This window comes from Phalacrocorax carbo, chromosome 3, assembly GCF_963921805.1.
Source record: "Phalacrocorax carbo chromosome 3, bPhaCar2.1, whole genome shotgun sequence".
Classification (NCBI taxonomy): Eukaryota; Metazoa; Chordata; class Aves; order Suliformes; family Phalacrocoracidae; genus Phalacrocorax; species Phalacrocorax carbo.
The window spans coordinates 49622662-49646798 of NC_087515.1; the positions used below are offsets into that span (position 1 = coordinate 49622662).

Below are 24137 nucleotides of genomic sequence, written 5' to 3' on the forward strand. Positions count from 1 at the left end.
ACAGCATACAAATTCATGTTAATTCACAAACAAATATAACTCATACCATAGCCATTAATCCAAAAACCCAAAAAGGAAAGGAGTGTTTACATGACCATGGAGAAATATAATTATGCTAAAAATGCATCATCACTGTGTTTTAATAAATGAACTAAAAGTAATATAACTTTTTCACTTAAGGTTGAGATAATTAAGAAGACAGACAAATACCCGACTTGTCAAAAATCTCTGCCTATATTAGGGACAGGAGAAAGGAAAAGACCAAAAAAAGCTAATAATGTAGTGTCGCTTCCCCAAGGAACTGCTCAGTCTGAGGAGTTCACTGCAGCAGGATAACCACTAACTGAATAAAGTGGGTGGCTACAGGGAAAAGGTTGGGTAAATATATTTAAATTTAAAAAGGTCTCTCAGTTTTAATGCCTGGAGGCAACTCTGTACAGAGTCACCCAGTCTCAGGCAGGGCAACTGCCAGCAGGGGCCGGGAACAACCTCTCCGCCCCTCATGGACTGTTCTGAACTGTTAGCTTGGCACCCTGCTCAAGCACTCACTGACAATAACCACCACCACAGAACGCTGGAGAGAAAAATAAATCCAGTGCAAACAAGGTGTCACTGCAACAGGACTACAACTCTTCCAGAGAACTCAGTCTGGGATATGGCAATGAACAACTTCTCTGTGTGAGCTACAGTCTCTCTCCTAAAGGTGGATCCCACAGTTATACGCTCAACCAGTCACACACCTGATCAGCACAAACCCTCCGGCAGAGCTGGCAGGAGTTCCTGCAGTTGTTCGCAGGGAGGATACAACCGTGCTCCCCAGCACTGACCGTGCTTGGGTCAGTCACAAGAGGTGCTGTGCTGACAATATCAGCCTGACAGTCCTGAGGGCTCACATCCTCTCAAAGGCAGCATCAAAGCTGGCGACCAGCCCCTACATCAGCGCTGTCCTGTCAGTCACAGGATGCAGTCTCAGCACAGTAGTCAAATAACTCGCTTCAAGACCCACAAAAACAGCAGCACTACTGCTGCTGGCCTGCAGCAGCCAAGCTCACGAGCACACTGTGAAACAGCAGGTCTTGCAGGCCAGAAGTTCCCAAACTGTGATCCTTAAACCTCTTCAAAATAGCAGAGCTGTCCTGGATGATCACAACAGCCTAATGCCCAGACACATGCACAGCAACCTCCAAACAAGCGCTTACACGTGTCCACTGACCAGCAGGATCTAACTGCAGAGCCTCCTTGTTTTCACACTTGCTCTGCTGCATCCATAATAGAAGAGTACAGCCAGCAGCAGGATTCTCCTCTAAGCATGGACAGAGTGTAAATAATCATCAGGACTCATTAAATGGGATGCACCAAAAGGAAGAGGGCTGGGGTCCTGATTTGGTGGGGAGAAGTTTACATATTGGAAGGTTGGAAGATGCAAGGGAACTTCACCACGAGATCTGAGTGGGTGATAAAATGGTGGTGGCAAGAGGTGCAGGTACCTGATTGGAAATAAAAGGTTCCAAGCTTGCAGTAAGGGCAATGTGTGGCAGGAGAGTGGGGACAGGATGTTTTACTCTTCTTTCACATCTGTGTGGCAGAAAAAAAAAAAAAAAATCACAAAGGTAAGAGCTGACAAGCAGCTGTGAGATTCACTAATTTTTTGAATTCCTGGTGTAGAGAACGAGAGCCAAAATTAAACAGCCAATTCCCAGTTGTGCTAGAAAGTTGTGATGCTCATCATCTTATTTTTGTTGCTTCTGGACATTCTTGGCAGGACAGAATAAGCTTGCAGAGGTGGTTATAGGAACCTATTCAATCTTCTCCTTGCTAAAGTCCAACTCTTCTTTGCTTACAGCGACCTCCTGCTCCCTCTTCTGCCGGGCACACATTTCTAATCCAACACTCAGAAAACACCTTTTTATTTATTTCACACTGCAAAATTCCACCCATTTTTCACCAGAGCGGTTATATTTTCCTTTTATTTTTAGGATTTACAGTTTGTCCTGTACACAGACTTTGGGAAACACATACCAAACTGCAGCAAATCAATAATTAATTTGACCGACAAAAATATCCAGCGGGCTCCCTCTGACTCCTAACTATACATGGGCAGATGCCAAATAAACCTCTTGATCCAGAGCCATTTAGAGCTCTGTTCTCTGGAAGCCATGCGGGCTCAGAAACAATATGTTTGCAGGCATAGGTGTTTATATTCTTGCACATCCTTCCTCACAGAACGAACCCTGCATATATTCCAGTCAACCCCTGCATGTAAAAGAAAAGGAAAAATGGACCAGCATTGAGCTATGTTTTTAATATCAAACAGCAACCATTCTGTCAGACCAGTGGGGAAACTAAGAACAAGAACTGCAGCGCTTTCCCTACAACCAGCCCAACACCTGCACTGCCCTGTACAAACAGGGTGCACGAGCATTCTGATGGACCTCAAGGAGCGCATGTTGCAGTGACCCAAAGCAAGGGGCACAAAGAAGTGGCTAAAATATGGTGTCAAACATAACAGCAACTGCCTTCCCCAACGCAGGAGATGAAAATAGACAAACACACTTCTGCTCGATGAAACCAGCTCAGACAAAACGGATTCACTAGCTACAAAAGTCACAACCAGCGTGCCTAATTGAGGCAAACGTCATCAGACATCCTACTTATCCTTAAGGCTGTCAAAAGTCATCACTACCGTCTTAAGCAGCTTTTACTATTCCAGATGCAGATATAAGTTCTGCAAGGATTTTGGCAGGCCCGCTACCCAATGCGAGAGGGGGCAAAACTGCTAATAGTTACTGTGAAGTGTTGTTAAAAGGGTTATTCTGAAAGCTATGGCAGAGAAATACATGCTGGAGGGTATTCAACATAGACAGTTCATACTCTTACGTTCATCAGTGATAGCAAATTAAAAGTGGTCTTACACACTGAATGCACAGGACTGGAGTATTTCAAAAAAACCTCAATATGTTAAGCGCAGTATATCTCCAGAGAAATTAGGTATTGACTGCATGCCTCAGTGCGTAGAAAATCTACAAAAATCCATAGGAGGCATGGATCCAAATATTACTTTTTAACACTAACTATGTAACAATTTTTTAAAGGTACACTAGGTGCAGATATAATTCTCTTTAATTATCAGTCAAGAAACAGAAAGGTAATACTGTTTATACAATATGGTCTTTAAAAACAAATACAAGGAATATACTCAAATACTACGCTAAAACTAACAATGTGGTTGTGCTGTATGAAATTTGCATAAACATGAAAAGGTTTTAAATTTAAAAACCTCATATGCTGGTTGCAGTGAGATCCAGCCACCAAATACAGGAGTGCTGATGGTGTGGGTCAGTTCCTGTGACAAAGCCCAACTGGGGCCCTGACTCAGTTCTAAGTGAACTCTAGAGATCGATAGGGGATGTAACTGAGGTGTTTGTGGGGAATACTTGCAACACCCTATGAGGCTGGAAGCCCCCAAGCAGCACTGCAGCACAGACGAGCCCGCCTGCGGGGCCCACACAGCCTTGGTGGAGCACAGGTGAGCCATGCAAAACTAAAGACAAAACCAGCAAGAAGAGCCAAGACCTGAGGCAGGGCAGCTGCTCCCAACCTTCCCCAGCTCAGAGCTAACTCCTCTTCAGTTCCAGCACAAAGTCAAAGCCACCAGCAGCATTAGTGTACACCAGCACACAATAAAGTAACTTGTTTGAAGGCAGCGATTCACCATCAGCTGCCACGAGAATGGCATATCCAACTCAGCCCTTACCAGTCAGGCTGTCAGAAGAAAATGGACTAATTCTACCACCCAAAAGTGTTACCATGCAGTGGCCTCTGGTGGGGAAACTTTCCGGATCTCAGTGGACTGCATAACCTCCAGATCAGATGAACTCCATGGAGAGCTTGGGGAATAAACAGGCATGCAGCTGGAAACACAAGGGACTCAACTAGGGAAACACCAGCATGGACTGGAATTAGTGGAAAGTGGTTGCATTCGGTTGGCTTTATGCCAGGAGGTTATCAGCTGTAAGCACTGCCAAGAAGCACTTCTGAAAGCAACAAATTCATAATCTAAGTTTCAGCATGTACCTCAAATCACTGTGTATCTTCGGGTAGGTACTTGATGCATAAAAGCAGAGCAAGTCAAAATGTTCTCATTTGTCTAGCTCAATACAGCAACTGGTACTATTCAGGGGTTTTGAGGTTTGAGGTATATTTATGTTGCTATATATGCTCAGGAAATGCCCTCTGGAAAGTATCTCATTTATATAAAATAACATTAAAAAATTGGAACTACATTCCGAAAGTATTGAAATAAATATTCCACCCTCAAAAACTGGGTAACACCAGAATAAAGGCTGCCTGTGCAGCTTTAATTTGCCAACAGTGAAAGTCTTTAAGCACTTTTCAGAAGAGCACCCCACCTCACTTGGTACATGAGACTGTGCTAAGAGTCAGTCATGAGTCGGGGTTACAGGAGATTGCTGAGCAAAGCAGCCCTGTGCCCCAACTGTTGCAAATCTTTTAGTATCCTGAAACATCTCTGCAACTCTAAACCTCACAACAAGAGATGAGATGAGGGAAAACACATGCTGCATTCTGCCATCTGGACCTGTGCAATGTCCGACGGAAGTTGCTACAGGTGCATATTTTCCCTGGGATGTTGAGAGACCTGCTGCAGACAGGAAACTGGTGATTTGACCTTAATGGTTTCAGACTGTGACAAGGTCAGAGCTGAAGCATTTGGTGTGAGTAGTTCGGATTCTCTGCAACATACCGGATATAACATCATGTTCTGCAGGCTTTTGTGGCAGGAGCATCAGAAAACTTGTAGATTTTACGTTTGCTGCTATTAACAAGCAAAAACCTTTCAAGTATAAGATGGGGTTAAGCTCCCTCAAGCTATCTTTCTGAGTATTTTGTTTTCTGCAGTCCTCTCCTTTTCACCAATTCCATTGTGGTTTTAGCTACTTGAGGGGGTAACCCACTTGCACGTGCACACCCTTTGCCACCTAAGTCTGTAAAAATTCCCTGCTCTTGCAAATAAAAGGAATTAACTGTCCTGAAATCACATACCCGTCAGACACCTGTCCACTGGACAAACTGGCTGCTCTAACTACCCAGCTGCCAAATCCCAAACACTCCAGCTTCCACATCAAATACTAGTACACAGCCACTTTGCTCACACTATCAGGAAAACCAGCCAGAGTCAGATCTCCAGAAAATGCACTGTGTGCTTGGGAGAGCTAGAAGAGTCTGAAACAGATGCCCTCTTCACCACAAAGTATTTTTTAGCAGGTGAAATTGGGCAATTCTCTTAGCAGCAAATACTTGACAGTCTTATTTCATTTTTTCTAATGACCAGAGTTAAACGATTGCAGGTTTTAACAGCGCCGGCAAATTATCAAGACCCTCTACATTACATGGTCAATGGTCCTTTTAATAGAAAAAGCAATAATATACAGTTGTTTGTGCCAACTAAAACTCGTTAGAAAGTATTAGTTTAAGGTAACAGTTCAGCAGCTATTAACAAGCACAAATTTCTACAGTTATCGCTTGTGACACTATGATCCTAACAAAGCTGGCAGCAGAAAACTATTCATTTTGTTTTAGAAGATCTTGGGGGTGAGGGGGGTGGGGAATAGGGGAAAGAAAAGTTAACAAAAACACTGTTTCATAGCAAGAGTCAAAGTTTTTCAATAATCACCATTTTTTTCACTAGCATAACATTAGAATTGACTTTTTGTCTTGCTGACATAGCAACTAAGAAAGTTGTGTTGCATTGACCATATTGATTGTGAACAATGCAGCCATCAGTGGGACTTTGCACCATATATTTTCAATATTGACCTCCCATTCCCTTTTCCATGGCTCTATGGGTCTGCTATTGGATTTGGACTGCTGTGTAATAAACAGCTAAGGTTTAATTAATGGTAAATGAATACAAGACATAGGTTATGACTTTAACTAATTAGGGAATTGTTGAATTAAGTCTGCCTTGGAATGCAAGGCAGTACAATCAATATCCAATAAAAGGACTATGTATGTAATTTACCTGCAAATGTGTTTCCAATACCATCAAAGTGAGTTTAAATAAGTAAGATATATGAAAGGCTACTGGAAAAAGATTTTGAAAAGTTAACACTTTATGGCTTCAAAAAAAGGTTTTTCTCCTTGCAGGAGGAATGTCATCTTGAAATATCCTCTCATAACACAGATGGTGACACTCAGGCACAGCTCTCCCTAAAGGACAGTGCAGGCTCGAAACATTTTTCCTTGACAATGCAACATTAGCAAATATTGCCTCTGCCAAAGAGAGCGAACACAAACCAGTGCTCCCAACATGAGCCAATTAGGTTTAACGGCAAGCTCTTTTTCAGGGACCTTGGTCCACCTTCCAGTACCATACATGCAGCAGCCTTTCAATTTTAACTGTGCTGCTCCCCTTCCCCCACCAGCCCTGGAGAAGTGGTCCCAGGTACAAGAAGAGGTCACCGTGCAAGGGTCTGATCAACCCCGAGCATTCCCCAAGACTACTTCTATTGTATACATCAGCTCACACAGACTGATTACTCATTCTGTAATCACTCCTCTGAAATAAAAAAAAAAAAAAAAAAAAAAAAAGAGAAACCTACCTACTCCCTTGTGGGCATCTATGCTGGTAAACTCTATTGTCCCATTATGGCCCTTCCTAGGATTTTCCTGATACTGTTTGTGGTTCCCATTGGGACAATATCTGTAGGAAAGTCCATAATCTGCAAGATAAACCTGGAAGACATGAACAGACAAATGAATAATGCTTTTGTCCTTTGAAAGTATAACCTTTATAATTAAGTCTTAAGAAACTGATAGGTTAAAGACAGCCTTAGATCTAAATTTTATTAAACCAAATGGTGCCTCAGGATAAAATATGTACAACTGGGGGCTATAACAGCTGCCCTCCCCATTTAAATCCTTCCACTACTATACTCTTATTTCAGAGTCGAGCAGAATTTCAGTCTTTTTATTTTGTTCCTAAGCTCTCTCCTCTCCAGGTGGGCATCTAGACATCATAAACTGCAATATGCCTTTTATGTATCCTCACATTGCTTATGGGACCCCTTCTTCTCTTTACTTAAACAGGCACATACACACTGCCTCCAAGTTTTCCATCAGGTGAGACTGTACAATTTCATAACAGCAGTGCAACCTAGAAGCCAGAGGAAGCAAGAGGCAGCAGCTTCCCCGAGCTGGACTGGGCAGTTAGGGCTCCAACACTAACAGGGACCATGACCACAGAGCTGCTGGGCATTAGCCTAACCATAGTCTCATCTTTTTCAATGTCACTGTCAGTAACTTCATACTGGCAATAACTATTTAAACATAAAGCAGAGGATAAATCAAAGCAAAACAGACTAGCCCACCCCCCAAACCCAGAAAACACTCTTAGTAAATACTGCTGAATTTTAAAAAGGCACAGAACCAGACTTCCCTCTAAGTTACTCTGAAGCAAACCCATGGAGCTAGATCAGTGTAAGAGAAAAATATGTGGGCCCCCACTGCATATGTTGCAGCAAGCTCATGCTTTCTGCCACATTTACCTTCCCATCCTGGCACAGGGGATTCCCGCCCTCACCCCTGCCACCCCCCAGATGCTTCACTATAGCTACATAAATAACCAGAGGGAGGAAGACCCACAGTCTGAGGATCTGGGAGATGCACTTGCATATTCTTGAGACTTTACTGTGAAAGTATTAACGGACTTTAAACTTAGTCTTGCTCACTTTTATGGTGTCTGAAGCTGAAAACAGGAGTTCAGGAGAGCTGAATTCTACTTTCTGTTCTTCTGCTGCCTGTCAAGACAAACCCGAACATGCCATCTGGCTACTATGCCTCTATTTCTCTATAGGCATAGTGCACGCAGTACTGCATCCATGCCAATCCTGCCACTCACGTAATTTAGATTAAGAGCACAAGTCCACTCTATGAAGTTCAGATTAACATGTTCTACCCTCCAACAGGGGTGGACTTAATACATGCACATGGTCAATTACCACAGTGTGTCTGACAAGCACTAACTTGTTGAAAGCAGCTGGAATTTAATCACAATCTATCCACCCCACAGTATCCCATAGGTTATTTTCTCACTCTGTCATCTTCATGCTCCCACTTGGCCTTTGCCCCTTACAGTGACCAGTTCTCACATTAGGTAATTGCTTTTTTTATAAATATCTAAGTACAGTTCTTTCACTTAAAAAAAAAAAAAACCACACCACAAAACTACAGACTGCTATTATATTGCCAATGGAACTGATCTCTAGGGCAAAAGCTAAACCATCTCAAGGCATATAGAGATCATTTCTACTAAATCATACTATATTATAGAGAAAACCTTTGTCTTTTTCAAACCTTAGCTTTGTCTCCTCTTTAGCTAAAAAAATAGTTTATAAAAGTCTAAACTAAACTCTTCTGGCACTCACTTTTAATTTAATTATGTCACTCCTGGCGGAGGAAAAACAAAAAAAAAAACCCTCAAGAAAACTTAACGCACTATTTTGTAGCACATTCTGTTGAACTACTGATTCCTGTTTGTGCTCCAGGCAGCTTCCAATCCTGGGATGGCTGGTCTCTTGGTTTTACTGTTTCTGCTGCAGGATCTGTGCTTATTTGGAGCGTGTAAGTTGGAATGCAGCACTCATTTCCTGCAGGGTGATGGCTTTTAAGATTACCGATTATGTTTTTCACCTGACAGACTATACAAACTGTGATACAAGATTAAAGACCGTAGGCACATTTAGAAAATCTGGGACAAGGCATAAACTTTGTTGGGTTGACCGATTTGATTTTCTCCTGCATCCGTTCTCCAGCGTATTCCTGATGCTCTGATACCTGTCCTAATTGAGTCCACAGTCAGTGTGAGAGAACTAATTTAAACTACCCTAATATCAAGTTTTGCTAGTCTTCTGCATCCATTGTGGGCTGGGAAGGAGAGGGCAGGCTAGAAGGTGTATTCTTCCCAGGCTAAGGGGTACATTTTGGATTTTGCTTGACTATAGATTTCTGACATGTACAGTTGACCAGACACAGTAAGATGAACAACAGAGCAGATTTCAAGCTTTAAAAGTTCAGGCTATGCCTTATATTAAAATGAGATTTTAACTGTTAGAAAAAACAATACAAGAAAAGCATCTTCGCCAGCTCTTTGGTTCTGTCTGGGCTGGGAACACTAGCTTGTGTGACAGACACTGTCATATGACAGCCCAGCCTTGGTGGTCTTTCAAACTATCTTAACAACAGGGCATCTAGAAAGTAGCCATGAATATTTGCTAGTCAAACTTAAACCATGTAAAAAAGTTACCAGTTGTCTTACAGATAAAAACGGATTAAGAGCACATAGGTGTGATTTAAGCAACAGGTTTGCTTAAAATACATTCAGCAGTAGTACCAGCAGAGCAGTTTTCAATTTATACTGAAAAACCCCTCTAAAAGGGAGAAGTAGCTTTAGGTTCTCCTGCCTTGACTGATGGTGGCAAGACCTAGAAACCAAGAAGCAATCACTTCTTAGGGCCACTTGCATGCAACCATATCATCTATGATTGTACCATGTCACAATGGTCATGACCACAGCAATGTTCACATCATGACAACCAGAAGTTGGTCACAAGTGTCACTCTTCAGCTTACTTCTAGATGAGCCTTTTGTCACCTCCACTACTTTCACTCCGATTTTTTCCACAAACATGTAAACAATGGTAGCCTCTCAAGGCAAAGCCTCTTGGCCACCACAAAAAGTCACCCCCCTGGAGCTTGTACAAACCAGCGATGCACTGTTACAACCTTGCCACAACCATTATCAGCATGACTACATTATTCTAAATTACCATTAATTTCATTTCATCACTTCTCATTATAACCCTTTCATCATTAAAAAGATACATAGTTCTTTATAGCTAGTTGTCACTTTTTGATACTGTAACAGCGTGCCCTTCCAAATTTTCTCAGCACACAGTGGGTAGAGGTAGTTAACGAATTTGTAGGCTGTTGGGGATCTTTTAAGGGTATATGGAGGGGGAGAAGAAGATGAGTACTAAAGAATATTGAGAAAAATTAAGTCAGTGTTAGTAGGTGTTTCAATACCATAAATATTTTTCATGTGCATGCTTTTTTTCTAGGAACAACAAAAAAAAAGAATAAAAAGAGAAAAAAAACATATGCAGAAGAAGATAAATGACATTTGTAACAAGAAATGGTAACATGGATGATGAAGGTACAACAGTGACATAAGCCTAGAACAGGTGGGTTTAGCTGCGTTACATTGTACACTCTGTCCCCCACACTTACTTACTTTAACTCCTCTTGTTTTGTTCAAGTTTCTCTCTTTTACACATCCCAGTCTGCACTAGGCTCAGCAGTGCTTAGCACGGTCTGTTATTAATAGATTTTGTTATAGATTAGAAGCCAGATTTCTGAAGTCTTCACACTTAATTTCACGCAAACATGAATATGCCCATCTTACTGAAGCGAACATCCACACAGGCACAAATAATTATTTATGTGCACAGGCAACCAGCCATATATTCAGCAGTCCTCTTGTCCTTTCTGTGCATGACTCCCTCACGGTGCTTTATATCTTAAGTGTTAAATATCTGCTAAACATATAAAATTCTTACAACTTGTATATGTTATGATATATAACTGCACTGATCTGGGAAGCCATAAGCCTGACACTTCGGATGACCATGGTATTCTCTTTATCTTGAAGTACACATAGGAGGAGATTTATTGCTGAAAGGATAACAATACAATGATTTTCTTTGTACATTTTCTTTCCAATGGTTCCATTACCAGGCTTATGTAATGCACTGTAAATAATTAAGTAGATACCTACTAATAAGACGCAGATTGGTTGCTAATGGCCATAGAGCTGTCAACTTCTGCTGGACGCTATGCTACAAAAAGGCTAAAGATGGACTGAAGTCCATCTTGGGACAGGAAGTCTTAAGTATACTGTTCGGGACAGAAATAGTACCTTTCACAAAACAGAAGCCAAAGGAAGAAAGGAGGTTAAAGAAAGGAGAGAAGGGGATAAATTTTCTGTGACATGTCAGTGGCAAGTCCCGATGCTGGAATCGATTGAACTCCCATGTATTTGGGCCACAACTACAAAAAGAATTAAACCAGTGCGAGCAGTTCTATCCAACTGTAGCAGTATGACTAATGAAAGAAAATTTAGGCCATCTGATTGTGAAGCTACATCTCAACTCAGGGGCATAGTCAGCATCCATGAGTTAAAATTCAACTGTTTCTGTATGGTATCTCTGCATACTATACCCTTCCTAAAAACACATAAAGGGGAACAGAAAAGACTTTAATTTTTCTCAATTCATCTGCTTTTTAGCAAATCTATCGTGCTGGACTAAAGAGCAGGAATCACAATGATTCATCTCAAATGAAAAATAGCTCAAAGCTGGAATTGTTTGCATGCCTGTTTTTCCCATACAATCAATGTGTGAGTTCTGTATCTTCTCTGCTAGTCCACTGAAAACTGGTCATAAAAGTTAACATTTTGAAACATTTTTGTATTCTTCATTTTTCCTTTTCAGTTAGTGCTATCTATGATAATCAAGTCAGAGTTTTATTTTGTAACTATCCTGTCTAAGAAACGCTTAAAATCAAAATCAGAACTGAAGTGCAAAGGCAATTAAAATTTACAGCTTAAAAATATAAATAGGCAACTTCCGGTGCAGACTTGAGCCTGCAACACTGCAGCATGTCTGCCCATATATTCGGGGGGGGGGGAGGAGAAAATACTACGAAGTAATTGTTTTGAAGAGGCATTCTTCCAATCCTTATTTCATTTATTAAAAACTCTGGTTTTAAGCTCTCGTGTAGTGACTGTTTGTCCCTTTTAATAGTATCCCAATTTAAGTGAGTTTAATGGATTTGAATTTCTCTTTTATAGACTCTATATCAATAATGCTTATTCTGCTTTATCATACAAACAGTTACTGCTACACACCGAATTATCTTTAACTCACCACAATACTGGAAGAGTGCTTCACTTGTTCTGTAATTTATAGGTTTGACCATCTCAAGTTTTCTTTCAGGCCTGTCTGAGATTCATGGGCTGTGTACTACCCTCAGTACATCACTCCTGTTCTGTCAGTCATTGTGCTGGGTCCATGTTCAGAAACATATTGACTAGAGAATTGATCTTTTGACCTGTAACTCAGTGAATAGCCTTGCTCCCTTCTATTGAACAGATCTGCAGCGAGCTGCTCTTTGAGGTCAGCTGATTCTGATCTTCTAACCATTTCTAAACATCATTTGGAGGTCACAGAGTGACAGGACCTTTACTTTAGTTGTTTCTTTGCCTTGCCACAGAAGGCAGGGGAAAGCAGTATGGATTTCATGCGTTCTTTCAAAAATGGGACTATGATATTTATTGGCTGTGGTCTAAATTTACCAGGTTAATCTACAGAAGAGAGAGAGTAGCAACAGAAAGTCTAACATAAAAAAAATTGTTTTTTGGAACTACGGAAGACAGTGACAAATTCACACATAAGAGTACACATGAACAGCAACTAAACGACAAGAAAATGCAAAGCTGAGTATAAAGGTACCCATGCTTTTTTGGACAGAGATTTATGACTCTTCACCAAAGCAAAATATGGAAATAAAAATAATATATATATTCAAAATATAAGATATTAGTTATGGGTTTCTTTTTTAAAAAAATATAGAATTAAAGAACACTTCCAATTTACTTTCTCTTAAAATCCTAGACCCTAAAGAGCAAGAACCCACTAGCATAAAATTCTTAACAAAATCTCACTACAGAAATTGTTAGGTCAGACGGCTTTATTATGCCAACTCACAGTGGAGCTACAGGTCTCTCAGCTTGTATTCCTGAGGCTGAGCTGGAGTTTGACACTGGCTAGATGCTCTCACTCCCTATTTATTTATTTACCTCCCAGATCCACTGTTTAAAAACAAAATGAAACAAGAAAGGACCAAGGCGATCTAGCTATCCACCATTTCAGCCGAGAGAGACACTTGGACAAAATACTGCACTGGCACTTGGTTGCCATCCAATGCCTGAGGTTTTATCTGAAGTTTCTAAGGTTAGTCCAAATTGCCAAATTAAAATACAGCATCTCCTACAACAGTTTAGAGGATACAGGAGAGGATATTCCATATTATTGCCATATTTAGTCAGCAGTAACATGCCACAGAGCTTCCCAAAATACTGTTCTGGTAAATACGTAACATATTCAGGTCACCAGCATGTTATAAAGACAGCTTGCTTTGTAGAAAAGGAAGTTGCGACATCATGAAGCGACATAGGAACTGGACACATTGGGAATAGGAAGACGCAACTTTCATGGCAAAATTACTTGCAAATTAATGGCACATGCAAATAGCCAGGACATGGCAAATGCAAAATCATCTGTGCAAGTACACATGTACAGTTCCCAATACCTGAATCTATGCAAGAAAGTGTCTAGTACTGCTCCTAACCGAGGTAAAGAATATTTATTGAAGTACGGGGCAGACAACACAGAGTCAACAATTCCAGGGGAAGGATATTCAATTATTGGCATATGCAGATTTTACAATTTTAAAGTTTTAGCTGTGGTGCTGGTGAGAAGATTCCTTCTTTTCATGCCCCACAAGCCACAGAGCATATGTGTTTCAAGATATTGTGCAAGCTGTGGGTGGAAAATTTTTTTTATATTTGACCAGAAACAGTTCCATTAGCCATCTGCCCTACTGAGTAAGCTAAATATAGTGCATATTACCTTAAAACACATCTAGAAATAATCATCACTGTCTACATGGGTGTAGACTGGTATGGTATAGTTATTATGGCTTCAGTGAAATCAGCAGACCTGTGGCCACTTGCAGAATTTCTGGAGCCTGTGACTGGGAGGGTTTGTCTGAACAATAACTGAACAGGTCTAAGTTTTCTTAAGTGTACAGAAATGAAAGTTTATTTCATACCTTACAAATGCAAGCATTAGATATTCTCTCGTTAGCTCTTCTGAATTAGAATGTGAACTTTTAAAAATGTTTTATAGAATAATTTCAGCGGAAATGAAATTTTACTGAAACAAAATTCTACATGAAACCTCTCAGCAGTAACATACCCTTTGTACATGCTGAACTAAGAGCTACTTAAACTGGAATATCTATTGATTTCTTTTATTTAATAAATATAAGTTAAGTTATATTTCCACCTAAAGCCTCTGTCTAGTAACTCGCAAGTACCTTATTTTTTATCTGTCAATGAATTTACTACTCATGAAAACAAAATACTAGTACAGGACAATCTTCATGCAGACAATGTGAGAAACAGGTCAGAAAATCACCCCACAATCTGGCTAATTCAAAAGCAGCTGATCAAAGTCAGCTACGCGTCTTAAAATTTTATGATTACTGTAAATGGACACTTCCAGAATGATTTCAATGTGAAAAACAACAACATATCTTGCTGTCATAAAAATACACAATAGCCAAGACAAAAAAAGTCATTTGAGTTATGTTAATGGGTTTGGGTAGCAGATCGTTTTGCCTCTAAATAGCCTCCTTCTTTGGATTCAGCAGGCTGGTAAATGCCATAAACTGAGATTATGTACTGGCTGCTACCACAGCCTAAAACATGGTTGTTTTAAACAGCCATGATAGTTTGAAAAAGATGTGTTTTAGAAGGCTGAAAAGTTAAATTCGACTCAACCGTTTAATTTGAAACTTGTAAAAAAGCAGATATAGTTCAATGGTTCAACCTCCAATGGCAGTGAGCTGTTTTGCGAGATCTATTTCTTCATCACTGCAGCAGAAAAACAAAAATTGGAAGAAAAGGAGAAATATTGCTTACAGGTAATTATACTTCAGTAAATTAGGGATGTCCTTTTTCCTAAATGACACTTTTTTCCAAGAAAAAAGCATACTTAGGTTTTATTAACTGAAGAAAAAAAAAGACACTGTAAGAGCACATGGAGTATGACAGGATCAAAAGATTTGTTTCAAAATGTTTCACCAGAACACTTCAATTTCAAGGCTAGCTTTAGGCTTTAGAGTGTTAGAAAGCAGCACCCTTAATCCTACTTACCTGTGATACCCACTACAACGAGCAGGACATAAGAGTTAGCAGCACAGAAACACAATTCATGACAGTATTTGACAGCTACACCTTCCCAGGAATGAAAATACAATGGGCCACATCCTTACACTCTACTAAAGTACTTCAACTGGCATAAGCTAGCATAGCAATTAGGTCCTCTAAATTACCCTCTTGATCAGTTTATCCATCCACCCCAGTTACCCAGTCAGCAGAGCACAAAGGGAACAAAGCAGAGTTTTGTCCTGCTTGCTTCTCAAACCTCAAGCTCCACAGAGCCACTCAGATTTGTAGTGAGAGGATGTGAATGTTCATGCATAAATGTCTTTTAATAGGTGAATTATTAATGCAGAATATACATGATACTATTAAACAGTTATAAACGCATTACTGTGTAGATTAGTAAACATGCTTACCTCGTGTGGATTGGTGTAGCCCAAAAGTAGATTTGCTGCTTTAATGTCGCCATGAACATACTCATTTTCATGTATATATTCCAAAGTATCCAACTAGGAAAGGATTTAGAACAGACAAAATATCATCATCTTCTCCATTTTGCCCCTACCACCAAATATTCCTCACTTATAAAGTGAAATCAAGGGCTATACAGACTGAGCTGACAAATTTGTTTTGGGTTAGAGCACAAGGACTAGCCACTCCGTCCAGAGGATCTGTTCCCACCAGCACAAAGCTGATGGCAAACCATAAACAAGCTGTACTTTGCCACGAGGTATCCCTGTGTCACTACCTATGAGTAGCAGCTTTTAAGGTCACAAAGCAAGAATGAAACTAGAACTTTATGAACACTGGAGGAAATGTTGAGAACACCAAGCTCTTAAAAGATCATATTCAATCAGTCCTGAAGGTTTATAATATATTTGATCCTGCCAGTCATGACCTGCATTTCATGTCACCATCCCCTTGCACCATCGTCGTCCTTCAGCTCCTTACTGAGGTACAATAGTTCTGCCATTAAAAAACACGTTTGCACTTGGCAACTCATACAAAGGACGATCTAATCCTGGCTTTTGGAGAGTACAAAGACTGTTACAAGTTTGTAAATTATGTGACTACAAAAGCCCTCCACTTTTTTTTTTTTTCCAATTATTAAGTTAAAAGGAACCTTTGGAGGTGTCCAGTCTAAACCCCCTGCTTCAAGCAGGACTAATATAAGTTAGATTAGGTTGTACAAGAGATTGAATAGTTAAGTTTTAGAAGTCTCCAAGGATGGATGTTTCACAGCCTCTACTCCATTTGCTGTGCAACTCTGTTCGGTAATAGCAGTCTTTCACAACACAAATGATATTACAAAGGAGCACGTATACAATCTTCCATTAGTATGTGCCAGCCTATGCACATTTGGAAAAAAAAACACCAAACCAAAACCACCCTAATATTTGCAGACTAGCCTAAACCTGTACAATCCTGGCCTGTACAGTGTGTTCAGCAAGCACACTGAAAATTTTGCTTTCAGGCATGCAGTTGTGAACTTTGACAAATATGGATGTCTAATACAATACTGTTCAGACACGGGGGGGGATCAATACATGTTAAAGCACGTGAGAATAGGCTTACACATCTCAGTCTAGATACACATTTTGAACTGTATGGTCTTGACGTTGTAGTTAATAATTAATCTATTTTTAAAAAAAGATTAAAAATAAGAAAATACATAGCATTTACACATTTATTTCTAAACTCAAGAGATACCTAAAGGAACTATATTAGAATGATCATTTTCTACTTGAACTCAGCAAGTTCAAGACATAGCAATTTCCTTTCTCTCTCTGTACATACCATTCGTGCCCCAAGTTGCAGAACAGTCTCCTTCTTAAATCTGCTTCCACAATCTTCCAAGATTCTCTGAAGGTCTTCCCCCAGTCTCTCCATGACCATGAATCTATAGCTACATAAAATATATAAAAGGGGGGGATCCTTTAAGACAAGACTGCAAAAGTTTTTGTCAGATTGAAAGGACTTATCTCCGTTTGGTTGAAAACGGATCTTCAGTCAATTTGAGGCTTCATCTTCATCTTATTACCTTTTTCCCTTGTACTCAGCCAAGCCTGATCCCCAAAACACTGGAATTCCTAAACATCTTATTTTTTTGAGATTCATCCATTTTCTTACTGTAATAATAATAAAAAGATAAGATTGGGTTAAAGGTAGCTACAGAATTTCAGGTTTAGTGTGGTTTTTTTTTTTTTGTTTGTGTTTTAGATCTTAAGCCAAGACTTTGAGTGAAACAATGAAACAAATAGGACTTACTGGGCAGTTTGTGTAGCGAATGATTCAACCATAACTATACCAAGAAGCTCTCTATATTCTCCAAAACAAGAAGCAAGTTTTTGTTCTAGCAATGTGGTACTTTGCTCCCTTAGAAGGCAGATAAGCAATTATTAATAGCTGAAGAAATAATTTCTTCAGAAGCTCTACCTTATTCAACACAGAATGTTTCAAGCTATCAAAAAAGTCTTTAGGACAGTTCGCATAAATAAATCACATCCATGCTTAAGCGTCTGCAGAATCAATGTCTTGATTACTACTAAATCCTGTGATGATTACACACACTTAGCTCCGTACATGGAAATAGTTACTAGCAGAAATATGGTCACCAATTAGTCCATGTAGTACCTCTGTCCTAAGGCTGGCCTCTCTCTGGAGTCCATTCATTGTTGTGCACTCTGAAGTGTGTGCATAATAAAATTGGCATGCTTCTGTTCTCCCTTCTGATCAGAAGGGACAAGGATGACATCCAAGTAAAGAAACCTACAGCAATCTAAAATTATTATAGCACCAACTAGGATTAGTTCAGTGTATATGAAATCAGTTGGTTATCAGGCTCTAAAGCAATAGTTCTTATCAGAAGTAGTTAAACTCAAACTTGGCCTTAAATCTACCTGAATCAGAAGTGATATATTACTTACTATGCTCTTGTTTTGCAGCCCTCTGGTAAAATTTCAGTTCAGAAAACAAGGGACCATTTTCAAGATATTCCTATTGAGAAATAAATAAACTTAGTATCATAACGTGCATTAGAAAGACAACAGTTTCTAAAGAAAAGGGTATGAGAAATTCAAAGAGGGTGAAACCCCCATTTTTTTTTCCCACCTCCCATATACCATGCCATCTGAAATGAAATTTTAATAAGCAGCTAAAGAAAAGTTGTTGGGCAACACATTTGCATAATCAACAGATTATTTCAGGAATTATTTAAGATACTATTTTCAGAAATATTGTAGATCAGGTGTATTTAAGCTCATAGTCTGTCTTTCCTTACTAAACCGTTGAGGGCAGTAATCAAGGAAAGGAAAGAATCAAGTCAAGAAAATACTATGTGTCAGGGAAATGCCGAATATATCCCCAAGCAGGAAAAATATTTCAAGATATAAAAAAATAGGGAAAAAACCAAAGCCACAAGCATTCAAAACAGACCCAATGCTGAAATAGGATGGATAATTAAGAGAAAGTACTACATACAAATTAACAATTTAGAAATGAGATCTACACATTACCACTTTAATTACATGCACTGCATCATCTTCTACAGGACCATGGGTTTGAGGGGTAGCTGTAAAATGAGAAAGAGATGGGGATCAAGCTGTATGCAACAAAATATAATTCCAAACAAAGACCAAGCTAACATTGCATCAGGTGACCCAAAAGAGACAAGACAGAGATAGCCAACATTTTGTCTGAATTTCTGCTTTTGAAGGTCAGAGTTTTGCCAAGTTCAAAGAAAAACAAAACAAAACCAATACACACACACACACAGAAGTTTTAATCAACAAGTACAGAAGCAATTTTAACCCACATTTTCAGAACTCTCTCCCTCAGCACTAATTAAGGAGTAAGCAGGATGTCCCCTCTGCACTTTTACACCACAATGAAGTATTCCATTATAATTGACTATGTTTAAGTCATTCCAGTCAATTGGATAGCCTCTGTATTTGTTTGCTGTCAATCCACTGTCGTGACAAAGACACTGCTTAAAAAGTTATGACCTACATTACGCTTCTAGACAGGATTGTCTGCTTTCCTCTATTACAAATTAATTTGGCCCTAGAACCTTGATTTCTATTCTGACATTATTTAGACACTGGCCTAAGTTAGAGATAGCACAGCCACCACCTGCCTAAAGGGGGGATGAGGGCTTGTGCCTCTCAGTGCAAGTAGAGATTTCAAAACAATAATTGACCATATGTGCCAATTACAGCCCAGGGGACAGAACCTCTCTGCGCAGACAATGCAATCCTATTTTCTTTTGACCCTGAGAGAACTATCAGTTCTCTCTGATACTACTGAAGCTACATGGAGCTGCACTGGGATTAAAATTTAATGAGACTAAATCATCTTTTAGAATCATCACTGAAAAAAACTAAAAAGAATACAGTTCCTAGGAAATAAGTGTCCCTTTCAAACTTCTTATAATGATCAAATACCAACAACAGTCCAGGTGTGAAACACTTCGACTATCAGCACACACAAAAATAGACTACTTTTATCCGCATAATAAAAATCAAGTAAACTTGGATCAGATCAAACCATCCAAGCTTACGTTTTTTGATGGTCAGGGCATAAAAATACTTTTACAATGAACAGACTTCTTCAGCTGCTATCTTCTTTCAATTCTATTCAGTGTCTGGGGTGAATCTGGCAGCATACACCCTCCAAACACCTGTGGGGTCCCCACAGCTTTCTACTTGACACTTCCCCTCATGAATGCTTCTGTGCTAACAACACATTAAGATAAAATGAACATATCCTAGAACAGTAGCTCTGGAAGGTGTGAATGATTCAGTCTCAGACACAATCACACAATCAGGAAGGAAATTTTGGTAAAAACTTTGTTCTTACCATATTCTTGTACTGAACTGGGAATTAAGTGCTTAAGTCTTTATCTTTCTCTGCCACATGTAGACTATGTGTTAACAGCTGAAGACATTAGTTTAAAAGAACACATCCCACGTGTTTTCATTCTATTCAACAACATCCCATTCCCCCAAAAGAATTAGATGTTCTCCCTCACTGACGCAGATCAGAAACAAACCTGCGTATTAGAAAACGTATTTTAATACCAGGTTACTTAACAGAGGTTTGATAGGAATAGAGAAGTATCAAATTTAAATGTATTTGAAAGAGTCTGATCTAACTTCCCTGTAGACATCTTGACATTTTATAAAGAGAGGCCTCATTTTTGGTAATCTGGAACAGAAAGTAACAGCTGTCAGGGTAATGAAGAAGAGCAATTAACGGGAGGTAGCCCAGCAAAAGGGCCTAACTCCCGTGGTTCCTACACTGCATTGGTGTGGAGGCTTTCTGGAGCCACACTGAAGAACATCCTGAAGAAAAATAAAACCAAAATGAACTGGCAATCGTTACAATGTGAAAAGGGAGAAAAGTCAGACAAAGCTCAACAAGATACAGAAACAGATGTTCCACAAAATAAGTAACATGACACTCAAATCTACAAAAGGAGAAATGGTATTACTGTTTTTACTGCACCTACATGAAACAATATGAAATAACATTCACAATGAATAACACTAAACTTCTTACGCAGATAATGCTTACACAATAATCACATGCATACAGATAAACAGAAGTTGTCTATGTACCTTTTGTGACATCTTTTTAATTAACCATTCCTATATCAGGCAGCAATATTTTAACAACAGCTTAGAAATTAGACAGACTATTTTTTGTCCATAAATATACATAAATTTTTTTTTAAAATTGTCTAATTACTATGTATAGTTACTTAACAGACTGGAAAGGCTCCCAAGGTTTAACAAACAGTCTGATTACATACCTCATAGACCACCACCACATACTCTCCTGCGAGTTTAGCTCATAGTTAATTACTGTATACTCGTAATTAGCCATGTGCTAGCCTCGTTCTGTGTGGTAGCACATGGCTATTTATAATATTACAATCGGTTAAACGCTAGACTGCAGGACAGTAAGCAGAGACCCTGCAGGAGAGCAACACTGATAGGCAGGAGGTCTCTGATGGCATATAAGTACACACATAGAGTACCAGGAGCACTATATGGAGATACTATGTTTGCAAAGGATATCTTAAAATAGCACAACAAGCGTAAGAGTTCCCAGTTCACAGTTTATGTTGCTTTTACTAACTAGAGACACACAATCGCCTTACATTGTGTGTGTGGGGGGGGGGAATACAGGTTTGATGTGTGCACACAATCAAAACCATTGTCTGCATAATTGTTAACTGGGAACACTGGCACAAGATGAAGCCGGGGGGGGTGGGGGGGCACTGTGGCTGTTTCCATCTCATGCCAAGACAAGTCTCACAAAACATTTGCAATGGGGAGAGGGCACAGCTCTGTTTTCCCTTCCTCCCCTTCATCCCACAATCACAGCTACCATGCCAGTGAAAAGTATATGAATTTAAAATACACTCTAAAATAAAGCAGTGCAGTAAGGTTAACATTATTTTCCCCAATTTTCAACTGTTGTGCCCACACACGACAGCAAGTAACTTACCTCAAATTAACCCATGTCCAGAATTCCCTAGTTTCACCCAGGCACAGCAGTTACGGTCTTATCATCCACTTTAATCGTGCATTTCATCCGTTTTGTTGCTGAGTCCCACAACCTTAATTAATGTAGCTTTCTAAATGTTAATATGACATGGTAACAAAAGAGTGTTTCTGGATGAACTGCGATTTCCTACAACCACGCAGCACAATCACATGCAGTCTGACAACGAAACATGCCAATTCTATCTGCCAGTTCAAACGTGCTAGTTGTAGTTTTAGCAGTTAATTTGTGGCAGTCACATTTGGAATATGGTGAAATATTTTCAATGACTTTCACAGAACCAGTTTTGTTGACAAAGTTTACACAGTGGAAAATAACATCGATTTGGCAGTTTGAAAAAACATCCCTGCTCCTGTCCACAGCTGGCGCCTTTGCCACTACTGGATATTTTGAGGATATATTTGTTTGGAAAACATGAATAAAATTATTTTCAGAAGTTCTTGGGTTGCTAGTATTTTATTTTTGCTTTGTTTCATTGGTTAACTAATCCTGAAGAGTGATATTGTCAGCTTAGTTTTTTCCAGAAATAAAAACTAACCTCAAAAATACCACACTTCGAAGTTACAGGCTACCTATATAAAATAGCTGGAAAAATTCTGACCCCGTTTAAGCCAAGCCAAGCCCTGTTAAATTCAATGGCTAACAAACAGGGGGAAATGTTGCTCAGATCATCTAACAACAAAAAACAATACAAGTTGCAGGGATATAGTTACTAAAACCAAAATGTACACAAATAAATAAAAAGTAGCATCTGCTATTTAACACACAACTTCAAGTATCTCCTACATATGGAGGGCACTGAGGGAAATATGAATAGGTGAACAAAGCACATTGGTTCCCTCCCCACCTTCACAATATCCTATATTCCCAAGAACTAAAACATTTAGTGCTTGAAGGGTGTTTACAGTCCATTTTTAACTTAGCCTAAGGAAGACCTGCTTCTCTGCTCATATTATTACTTTAAACATTTCCTAGACAGACTCTTTTCTGAGCAGTGTTTATGAAGAGGTTTTTTTTCTAGGTTTTTCTTCTAGGTAGCTTTATGAATATAGATTTTATTGTACAAGTTACATATATATAGCCCTCCGTACCGTGCTTGTGAAATCATATTCCACAATACCTAACTAAACAGTTTTCAGCAGAAAACAGTGCTCAACTGCTAAACTGTTTTGTAGATAACTGCAAATGCCTCCAAGTTAAGAACATTCAGTTCTGGTAGCAGATTTCACTATGTATCTTACTCATCTATGAAACCTTAACCTTGATTCACTAGAGCCAGTTTTGTATTCTACAGCAATGGAAGCCACTGACTTTCAAAGTTAATTACTCTAAGCTGGAGTAGGTGTGACACATCCTTTAACCCGAGGCAGAAAAGCTATGCATGGTCTGCTCTTACAGCACTCTCAGATGGGAGTCCAGGCCTCTAATATTTAAAACTTGATGCACAAACTGTTTTCTGGCAAGATTCTGCTCCAGCCCATCTGCTAGTCTGACATGGTGCCCGCTCAGAAGATACTATGCCAGTTTCAGTGGGGTACAGGTGCCAAAGACAGCTGAAAGGAGTGCCCTCCTCCATAAGGCAACAAGTGCCCTATCTTTTATCCAAAGCTCTTCCTGTTACCATATAGCACTGCTCAGAAATACAGCCCCCACTGGAGAAGGAAAACAAAACAAAACAAAAAAACCCACCACACCAAACAGACAAAAACCCGAACAAACCCCAAACCTGCTCTCTTGACTTTCTAGTTTTACTTGGCATGACAGGGTCTCCGTCCCTGACCAGAACTCTTGCAAGGTGGACTAATGAAGAGCAAGCCAACAGCTCCCAGATCACAGGTCCATACATATGGGGGAAAAAAACCGAACTAAACCCAACACATTATGTGGCAGAACACTAAAGTGTAATAGCAATGATCTCTGCAGATTTTGTAACAGGCTTTTAGACTACCGTGTAAAAATGAGTCATGCTTTCAAAGTTAAGACTTCTAGCCTATAGAGGACCAAAAAAAGAAGAGCGAAGATTCAAGAGGAAGCAGTCACCAGCAAGAACTCATCTAGGCAGGGAGTACTACTTCTTTTAACAGATGGAGTAGGCTGATCCTGTACCACATGGTCAGCCCTAAGTAATCACCGAGTAGCCAAATCAGACTAACCTTTGATTTAGTTTCACTATAGAAAGGGTGAAATCCACTTACTATATTTATATGGTTTGATATTAGTGACTAGATAAAAAGACTCTTTCCTGAAGTGGTATTTCTCTGCCAAGGAATTTATTTTCACACTAAGGTTCACACCTGCAGGTACAATGAGACCTTTGCTGAAATGCATTTTAACATCTGAAGGTTAAGAAAAAATCCATCCCTAACCAGTTACTTGCTAGTGCTATTAATTACAGGGGTTTGCTATTAATAGTTTTCTTTCCATTCCATTTATAAAGATCATGTTGAATGTATACCTTTCGGCATAATTTTTACTGCATTTTT

The 24137-nt window shown here is 39.5% G+C and overlaps 1 protein-coding gene across 2 annotated transcripts in view; it reads right to left on the reverse strand.

Annotated features, from left to right (window-relative positions):
- VRK2 (VRK serine/threonine kinase 2) overlaps window positions 1-24137 on the reverse strand; it is a 46255-nt gene that overhangs the window by 16414 nt on the left and 5704 nt on the right. For both annotated transcript variants that reach the window (XM_064446860.1, XM_064446861.1), the window contains exons 3-8: window positions 18600-18655; window positions 18012-18081; window positions 17126-17213; window positions 16882-16990; window positions 15501-15593; window positions 6621-6753 (exon numbers count right to left, since the gene is read on the reverse strand). In XM_064446860.1, coding sequence (XP_064302930.1) covers window positions 6621-6753; window positions 15501-15593; window positions 16882-16990; window positions 17126-17213; window positions 18012-18081; window positions 18600-18655 — 549 coding nt within the window. The remainder of the gene's footprint in view (window positions 1-6620; window positions 6754-15500; window positions 15594-16881; window positions 16991-17125; window positions 17214-18011; window positions 18082-18599; window positions 18656-24137) is intronic.